A 9,517-nucleotide genomic window follows, 5' to 3' on the forward strand; every position below is an offset into this window, starting at 1 on the left:
TTAAAAAAAAAAAAAAATAACAAGTTTCAACACTAAAAAATCATAATTAAAATAAGGCCCTCAGTTTTTCTTTTTTTTCACCACTAACTCAAAACTAACTGACCACTAACCATATCTAATTAAAAATTATTGCTTTTAAAAAATCAACATTAATTCAATTAACTGTTTCAAGAGTAAGAGTTAAAAACTATCCATTGTAAAATATTTAATCTGTACTAAAACAGCTAAAAAGAGTGACCTTTAGGATCATCCATCTAAAGCTTAGTTGAATAATTTTTACAAAATGAGAATGTCAATAGAGATGACAAAGTGACCTAAATACTTAACAACAAACTCCCTAAAGCACAATGCCATGTAAAAGAATGTGACATAAGTCACATAACACCACTAGTCACCTACATACATGTTAGGATCTAAATACATCAATTTCTTAAGCTTATGACTTCACCATTAAACATCTACATAGGCTACCTAACAACTTCACAAAATAAATACCATAAATAAAATATAATAAAAAAAACCAAAGGATTATCCAATCTTACCTACATCCTAGCAGTGCCTAAACAAATTCTTTAAAGTTTAGATCCTAGCAGTGCCTAACCACCATGTTAACAAATTATAAACACACTTCATCGTTGTCCTTCCACACATTCCTCCATTGGCTTAAGAAAATGGACGAAGAAGAAAATGGGAAAGCAACATGAGCCAAATTTTTTTTGGTGAGCCCCTTGTGTTTTCTTCATTTTCATTTTAGGGGAATTCTACTATGGTCATTCCTCATTTTGACCACCACTATAATAAAATTTGATTGGCCAATTTTTCATTTCCTTAAATAGTTTGTTAAACTTGTTTTTCTTATTTTTCATTTTTATTTCTCTTCTATTTTCTGAAAATTATATTTTTCATATTTTGAAATTATTTTAAAAAAATCATCTTTTAATTAAATCCAAAAATAAAATTAAATCAACAAAATAAAAATAATCAATCGGTTTGCATTGTTCTTCGTTGTTCTTCAAACTTCTTCAAAATTCTTCATCTACGGATGAATTTAACCTCTAATTAATGATCTTTGTACTTTAAATGTACTTGCGCATCAATGGACATCAAATATATAGCCACATCCGAACTGCTTAATCGATATTTTAAGTTTTTCAAATTTTGAGTTTTAGCGCAAATGGGATTGGTTTTTAATCCTTGAATAATTTTTTTTAATGTACAAAATCCATCAATTGATGTGAAATTATCATCTTTATTTAATCAAAATCTAAATTTTATGGTTTTTCAAAAATCTAGGTTCGACAAGAAATTCTGAGAAGAAAACGCTACAATTTTTTTTTTTTTTTTTTTTTTTTTATGAAACCTATTTGATCCGGAAAAAACAATTATCTAAATTTAAATCTTATTTGTGTATATGTAACTATGTAAGTAACCCATATACAGATTGGACATTACTTGTATGAAACATCTATATTAGTTATAGGCTATGACCATACGTTCATTTGGACATTACTAATTATTAGAATAAAATGTATTTCGGATGCTATTAAGATGATGTGATTATAATCTAATTAGATTTGTATTTTTTACCGATTATACATGTCTAATTGTCGTGTATATTTTGTTTTTGTACTTTTTAAATAATAAATTGACATGCTAAATTGTACTCCGTATTTCCTTTACTTTGCAATTTTAAATGGTAATATCCTACTACTATACCATTTGTGTCATAAACTAACTATACTAAAATGTGATTCAAATACTAATATTTTATATATGTATTGTAATATTATTGGCAATTATTAATTATACTATAGGTTAGTACCTATTGATTTAAAACCCACAATTTTGTTAGTAATATAGATATCTATATCTTAATACCTAATGATTAAGTAACTATAATTGTTGTCGAATATAATGTATATATTTTAGTCAAAGGAGATAATTAGCTTTACAATTATTTTCCTAGTTTAAAGCTTCTGTTAGATGTTACGTATTTTATGGAGATTGATTCCTAGTTTGTAGCCTAGGGTACGTCAAGCTTGTACATACTTTGTATATATTCTGTACAATTGAATGAGAATAGGAAGCAAAATATTCCCATCTTCTTTCATCATATCAAACTAATTATCTTCTTAGAATAAAGTATATACATTATATTTAACAATTAACAATTGTCTTCTACTATTGCTCCTAATTACTACAAAGTTTAAATTTTTGATAATATGGATTTGTAAGGAAAAAAAAACTCATGCATATAATAGTTGTTGTGTCGCATGTAATTATTCAGTCTAAACTAATGCAAGTATGCAACCAATCAAAAAGATTTGTATCAACAAAAACAGTCCTTACAATTTTTCATGGAAGAAAAATAAGCAATCACTGCCACTTATAGTCATATCTTATACTCCGTATAGCATAGTTGCTATAAAACAAGTAAATTACCGTGATATATAAAACTAACATTTTCTTTAATGAACTCAGTATTTTACTATTTTTATTAAACAACTTTCAAAAAAAATTTCATTTATTACTGTATTGAAGATTTTTACAAATAACTTTGTACTCCGTACTATTTACCTGCCATTATTGAATATTGTTACAGATTATTAATAAGAAACCAAATTATATACGATTACTTTATGATATTTACCTTTCTCAAATATATATAAATATATATCTTACAGTTACAATTGTTATCATTTATCCTATAAATAAGCAATCACCACTTATCGTCTTAGGTTAATATAAAAAATGGAATTGAATGACCTTCTCATTAGCATGCTTAATGCATATATACGGATTACAAGTCAAAAGCTAGCCTACAATTACATCATTATACAAGGGAAGGATATATACAAAATATACTCTTAACTAAATTAGAGATATGTACATAAAACAGAATATATGATAATTATATCATATATTCTAACTTTAAGTGTATGCCTAAGACTCTAAGAGTACCGACTCTCAACCACCATTATGCCACGTTGCATTCAACAAGTGGTGTATTGTATTTCTAAGTAAATGCGAGCTTCATGGATGATAGATGATAAAAATCCCATTAATTTGCATCCAATTTGTCAACATTATAGTCTTGGTTGCTGATATCGTCGTAAACGATGATTACGGTTTCTGGGGATAGGTAAATATGTACAAGATTTAGTATATGTTTAGTTGAGGATTAAAATTTACACATGAGAATGACGACTACCATTACTGTAGCAGTAGTTAATGCATTTCTTCTAAAGTTCTACATTATTATTTCTTCTAAAGTTCCTCGTGGAAATTTAACTTGCCAGAATGCCAGATATTGTGCGAGGTAAAATTTGAAGACTAAAGATGCTGATTATTCAATATATTTAGCTAGTAATTTGTTTTTTTACAAGATATTTAACTAGTACTACATTAATTGAAGTTCAATCCTAAATGTTTAAGTTATAAAGATTTTATTATAAGTAAGATATTACATGATGTTGAATTGACCACCTTATATTTTGATGATTGACCTACATAAAACAAACTTTGACTAACGACGTTTATGAGTCTTGGTTAAAACAGAAGATTCAGGTTTGAAGTTAAATGTTACGGAGTAGGAACAACAGAGTTTGGAAGACTTGATGATGAATGCAAGCTTTCAAGATGTCCTCACAACTCTATATTCTTAGTTACTCAGTGTACAGACTTAAGAAACAAAAGTGTTGGAAGGAATTAAGAAGAAACTCGAAGTTCCTGAAGGAACCTGAAGTTCCTGAAGGAACTTGACGAATGACTCAGAAAGTTTTAAGCGAAAGTTTTAAAACGGTTTTCAAAACCCTTAATTTAAGGAAGTGATAAAAATCAGTTTTGAAAAAGATTTAAAAAGATTTTATAAATAAATAAATAATTCATTAATTTAAAAAGATAAGTTTTAAATTAATTAATTATTTATGTTTTAATTAATAAATAAATAATTATCTTTTTTTAATAAATAATAATTATCTTTTGAATAAGTCTTTAACTGATTTTTAACTTGGTAAATATTGGTTGCTTAAATTAAGGAGCACGTTGAATTTAGGAGTCAAGCTAGGGAAATCATGTTCCTAAATTTCCTCTGCCTACATCCCAACTTCTCAGTCAAAGAGAACGTGGGATTAAGGGGGAAGTGGGAACTTGATAAAAGCTTGATTTAACTCCTTATAAAAACAAATTAACGTTAAGTTTTGAAAGTGTGGAAAAACAATCTTAAGTATTCTGAGCATAGAGTTTCAAAGTGTTTAAAAGAGAAGTTCCTTCCATCCTTAGTCTCTTAAGTTCTTTAGGAAATACTTGTAATCATTGTGTAATTGGGTTTGGGTTGTGAGAGTTGTAAAGTGTGAGACTTGAGAGAGTTGTTTACACTGTACAAGTGATTCCGAGTAGAATCACAAAGTGTGAGAAACTGTGATTGAGGGATCACAGTTGGGTAACTTGAGTTCCTCACGGAACTTGAGTCTAGGCAACGTATTAGTGATTGTAAATCATTTTTACATAGTGAATTTATTCATTGCCTATCTCAATGTCTTTTCTCTTAGTAGTAGATTTAATTCCGCAAAATTTACCATAGTCTACATACACTACAATTCACCCCCCCTCTTGTAGTATACATTGTTCTATCAATTGGTATCAGAGCAAGGAACTCGGAAAAGCAGGAAGCCCTGTCGAGTCAAGTTCCTGGAGGAACAATGTCGAAGGACGAGAGACTAGCTGAAGGTTATTCTACACAAAGACCTCCACTCTTCAATGGGAAGTACTACGCCTATTGGAAGACGAGGATGGAGATGTTCATACAGTCCGAGAATTATCAAGTCTGGCGAGCTATCGAGGTAGGAGATTACGAGGTAACAAAGACCAATGCAGAAAATGAGGTAATTCCTAAACCTATTTCTGAATACGATAGAAGCGACTTTGAGAAGAAAGAGATTAATGCTACTGCTAAAAAACTCCTAGTTTGGGGTTTAGGGCCAGATGAACACACTCGTGTTATGGGATGTAAAACAGCAAAAGAAATATGGGATTTACTAGAAATAACCCACAAAGGAACTCATGAAGTTAAACGTTCTAAAATTGATATACTGCTTTCTAAATATGAACGTTTTGAAATGGGTTCAAAAGAAACTATTCAAGAAATGTTTACTCGTTTTAAAAATATTACTAATGAATTAGTTTCTCTTGGTAGAGTTATTCCTATGGATGAACAGGTACGCAAAATTCTAAGGAGTCTTCCTGAAGATGAACGGTGGAGATCCAAAGTGGCAGCTTTGCAGGAATCAAAGGACTTTACAACTTTCAACCTTGAACAACTTGCAGGTTCCTTAATAACTCATGAGCTTCACCTATCAAAAAAAAGCCAAGAAAGTTCAAAGAGCCGAGGAATTGCTCTAAAGGTTGTCCAACCAAGTGAAGAGGATTCCGAATCTGGAGAGGAAGAAGCTGCCATGCTAGTCAGGAAGCTAAAAAAGTTGTACCGCAACAAAAGGTTTGGTGACCAAAAGAAAAGGAACTTCAAGAAAAACCAATATTCCAAGGAAACTGGAGGATGCCACAAATGTGGGAACACAAATCACTTCATCAAGGAATGCCCTCTCTGGGAATCAGAAAAAGGAAAAGGCAAAATGAAGGAACACGGAAAATCTAATACTCCAAACTTTTCAAAATCTGATTACAGGGAAGCCATGATAGCTGCGTGGGGAGACACAAGTTCCGAGGATGAAGAAGAATCCACGGAAGAAGAGACGGCAAACCTGTGTTTGATGGCTAAACACAATGAGTCTGCTAAAAAGTCAGAGGAGGTAAATCTCAAACCTAAATTTCTGAAATCCCTGTCAAAAGACAAATTGATTTCTTTGCTCATTGAAACTTTGGATGAATATAAAGAAATATGTCTTAAACTTGGACAAAATGAAAAAGCTCTAGAAATCTATAAGGATCATATGAAATATTTGAATAGTTCAAGAATAGATGTTCAGGGAAGATTCTTTGATTTGCTAGATAGAAACTCTATGCTAAAGGAAACATTGGAAAGAGTCAAAAATGAAAATATCATGTTAAATGTTGAATTGACTCAGTATAAATTTTTATGCACTAACATTGATTCTAATAATGCTCTTCAATTGCCTTTAGTAACCTTTAATGATGATCTTGAAAATTTGAAAAAAGAATTGCAGGTTACTAAAGACAAAAATGAATCCCTTGAAAAGGATTTAGAAAGAGCTAGAAACAACAAAAGTGCAATCCACATGGGAGTTCCAAAGTGGATATCTGAAGCTCAAACCAGAAGGACAGAGGGTTTGGGTTTCAACCACAAAAAGAAGAACAGTGGTAAAAATAAAAAGTACGTGGAACTCCCTAGTGAGACTGTGTGTTCCTTCTGTGGCAAGTTAGGACACAAAGATACTGATTGCAAAAGAAAGGAACTTAAGTCCACTAAAAATATAGCTTATGTATGGCAAAAGAAAAATGAGTTTGCTGTATCAACAAAGGAACCCATGAAAGATGGGGTTCCTGAATCTAACCCTTAGTTTCTTTTGCAGGTCGAAGTGAGGGGGAACAACCAATGGTACCTCGATAGTGGTTGTTCCAAGCACATGACAGGAGATAAATCAAGATTTCTCTCACTGACGGCCTATACAGGAGGAACAGTGACCTTTGGTGATAACAAGAAAGGCAGCATTGTTGCCGTAGGAAAAGTTAGAAGGTCAAGTTCCCAAGCTATTGATAATGTTTTTTTAGTCGAGGGCCTCAAACACAGCTTATTAAGCATATCACAATTTTGTGATAAAGGAAACTCTGTAAGTTTTGATTCTGAAAAATGTAGCATCATTCAGAATGACATTGGGAAAGTTTTGTTAGAAGGAACTCGGAAAGGAAACACTTATATAGTGGATCTCAATACAGTTCCGAGGAACAACTTAACTTGCCTCAGTGTCATTGAGGATGATCCTTTACTGTGGCGTAAACGTTTTGGTTATGCAAGTTTCTCTTTGATTGATAAGTTAAGAACAAGGAACTTGGTAGAGGGAATTCCTTCAATCAAGTTCCTATGTGACAAAATTTGTGACGCTTGTGTGAAAGGAAAGCAGATCAGGACATCCTTTAAATCCAAGAAGATGGTGAGTTCCACGAAACCCTTAGAGTTAATTCATATGGATTTATGTGGTCCTATGAGAATTCAAAGTAGAAGTGGAAAGAAGTACGTCTTAGTAATTGTTGATGATTATTCTAGATTTACATGGGTTATTTTTATGTCTAGTAAGGATGAGACTTTTGACGAGTTTGTTACATTTTCCAGGAGAATTCAAAATTCCACAGGTCATCAACTGATACACCTTAGATCCGATCATGGCACTGAATTTGAGAATTTTAAATTTGGTGATTTATGCAGGGAACAAGGCTTAAGTCATAATTTCTCAGCTCCAAGAACTCCACAGCAAAATGGAGTTGTGGAAAGGAAGAACAGAACCTTAGAAGACATGGCTCGAACCATATTAATAGCCAGCGATCTTCCAAGGAACTTCTAGGCTGAAGTCGTGAATACAGCCTGTTATATTATAAATCGTGTCATGCTAAGGCCTATATTAAATAAGACACCCTATGAACTGATGAAAGGCAGAAAACCGAACATATCTCATCTTAGAGCATTCGGTTGTAAATGTTTTGTGCATAATAATGGTAAAAGAAACATAGGGAAATTTGATGAAAGAAGTGATGAAGCCGTATTTCTTGGATATGCTACTAACAGTAAAGCGTATAGAGTTTACAATAAACGTACTATGTGTGTTGAGGAAAGTGTGCATGTTATATTTGATGAAACTAATCCACTTCCATGTACACAGGAACATGAGGACTATGACTTTGAAATTGGTCTAGTACGTTCTCAAGAACAAGAAGAAGATGCAATAATTCCAAATAAGCAGCCAACTCGAGTAAATGAAAATCATGAAAATCCGGAGAAGGAACTCGACATACTGACTGAAGTTCCTTCGACAGAACAACCTCAGATTGAAGAACCTGCCGAGGAACCAATAACATAAGAGGAAATCACTGAAGAAGAAGCAACTGGCTCAGAAAATAAGAATAGTCGAGTTACTATCCAAACCTTCCAGCCCAAACCTTGGAAGCACCAAAAGTCACACCCACTGGACAAAATTATTAGTGACTTATGCAAAGGAACTCAGACTAGATCGCAAATGAGGAACTTCTGTGCGTTCAATGCTTTTCTATCTACTTTGGAACCTCGCAACCATAAAGAAGCCTTAGAAGACCCTGACTGGATTATATCCATGCAAGAGGAACTTAATGAATTCAAAAGAAATCAGGTATGGCATCTTGAACCTAAGCCACTAGATAAAAAGGTCATAGGTTTAAAATGGGTCTTTCGAAACAAACTTGATGAATATGGTACAATTGTAAGAAATAAGGCTAGGTTGGTTTTAAAGGGATATAACCAACAGGAAGGTATTGATCTTGAGGAAACATTTGCTCCTGTTGCTAGACTTGAGGCTATTAGAATTTTAATATCTTTTGCTGCTTTTATGGGTTTTAAACTGTATCAGATGGACGTAAAGTGTGCGTTTTTGAATGGTTTATTAAAAGAAACAGTTTACGTCGATCAACCCCCTGGATTCGAGAATCCAAACTTTCCAAACCCTGTTTTTAAACTTGATAAGGCTCTCTACGGGCTAAAACAGGCTCCAAGAGCATGGTACGAAAGACTGTCCAAGTTCCTTTTGGAAAATGATTTTAAACGAGGAAAAATTGATAAAACTTTGTTTTTAAAATCTAAAGGAACTCATCTCTTAGTTGTGCAGATCTATGTTGATGATATTATATTTGGTGAAACTAACGAATCTTTGTGCAAGTACTTTGCTGACTTGATGTGCAGTGAGTTCCAAATGAGCATGATGGGGGAACTCAATTTCTTTTTAGGACTGCAGATCAAACAAACAGAATCAGGAATATTTATACATCAGCAAAAATATGTCAAGGAACTCCTGAAAAAGTATAACCTTGACAGCGCAAAGACTAACCACACTCCTATGGGAACTAACTCTAGGTTAGACGAAGATCCCTCAGGAACTTGTGTGGACCAGACAAAGTACAGAGGTATGATTGGTTCCTTACTATACTTAACTGCAAGTAGACCTGACATTTCTTTTAGTGTTGGTCTGTGTGCTAGGTTCCAATCAAACCCCAAAGAATCGCATCTAACAGCCGTCAAGAGAATACTGAGATATCTCAAAGGAACTAACGACTTGAGTTTATTCTACCCAAGAAGTGACACATATGATCTTACTGGATTTGCCGATGCCGACTATGCTGGGGATTTGGTGAATAGAAAAAGTACATCAGGTATGGTCCAATTCCTAGGATCTTGTTTAGTTTCTTGGAGTTCCAAGAAACAGAATACAGTTGCTCTATCCACAGCAGAAGCAGAATACGTAGCAGCTGCTGCATGTTGCTCACAACTGTTGTGGATAAAACAACAATTACGTGATTTTGG

General features: G+C 33.0%; 1 protein-coding gene across 1 annotated transcript; it reads left to right on the forward strand.

The window, feature by feature from the left end:
• The first annotated feature begins 4,700 nt into the window (after positions 1–4,700).
• Positions 4,701–7,535, forward strand: LOC110696796. Its single transcript, XM_021874131.1, has 2 exons — positions 4,701–6,535; positions 6,833–7,535. The coding sequence occupies exons 1-2, from the start codon at positions 4,701–4,703 to the stop codon at positions 7,533–7,535; spliced, it is 2,538 nt and encodes an 845-aa protein (XP_021729823.1).
• The last annotated feature ends 1,982 nt before the right edge of the window (positions 7,536–9,517 follow it).

Source organism: Chenopodium quinoa, unplaced genomic scaffold (assembly GCF_001683475.1).
Source record: "Chenopodium quinoa cultivar QQ74 unplaced genomic scaffold, ASM168347v1, whole genome shotgun sequence".
Lineage (NCBI taxonomy): Eukaryota > Viridiplantae > Streptophyta > Magnoliopsida > Caryophyllales > Amaranthaceae > Chenopodium > Chenopodium quinoa.

Bases quoted from the DNA above. Each gene is read 5' to 3' on its own strand.
- LOC110696796 (XM_021874131.1), top strand. From the start codon at position 4,701: ATGTCGAAGGACGAGAGACTAGCTGAAGGTTATTCTACACAAAGACCT. The intron at 6,536-6,832 runs GTTTCTTTTGCA...TGAAAAATGTAG, and splicing joins GTTCCTGAATCTAACCCTTA to CATCATTCAGAATGACATTG.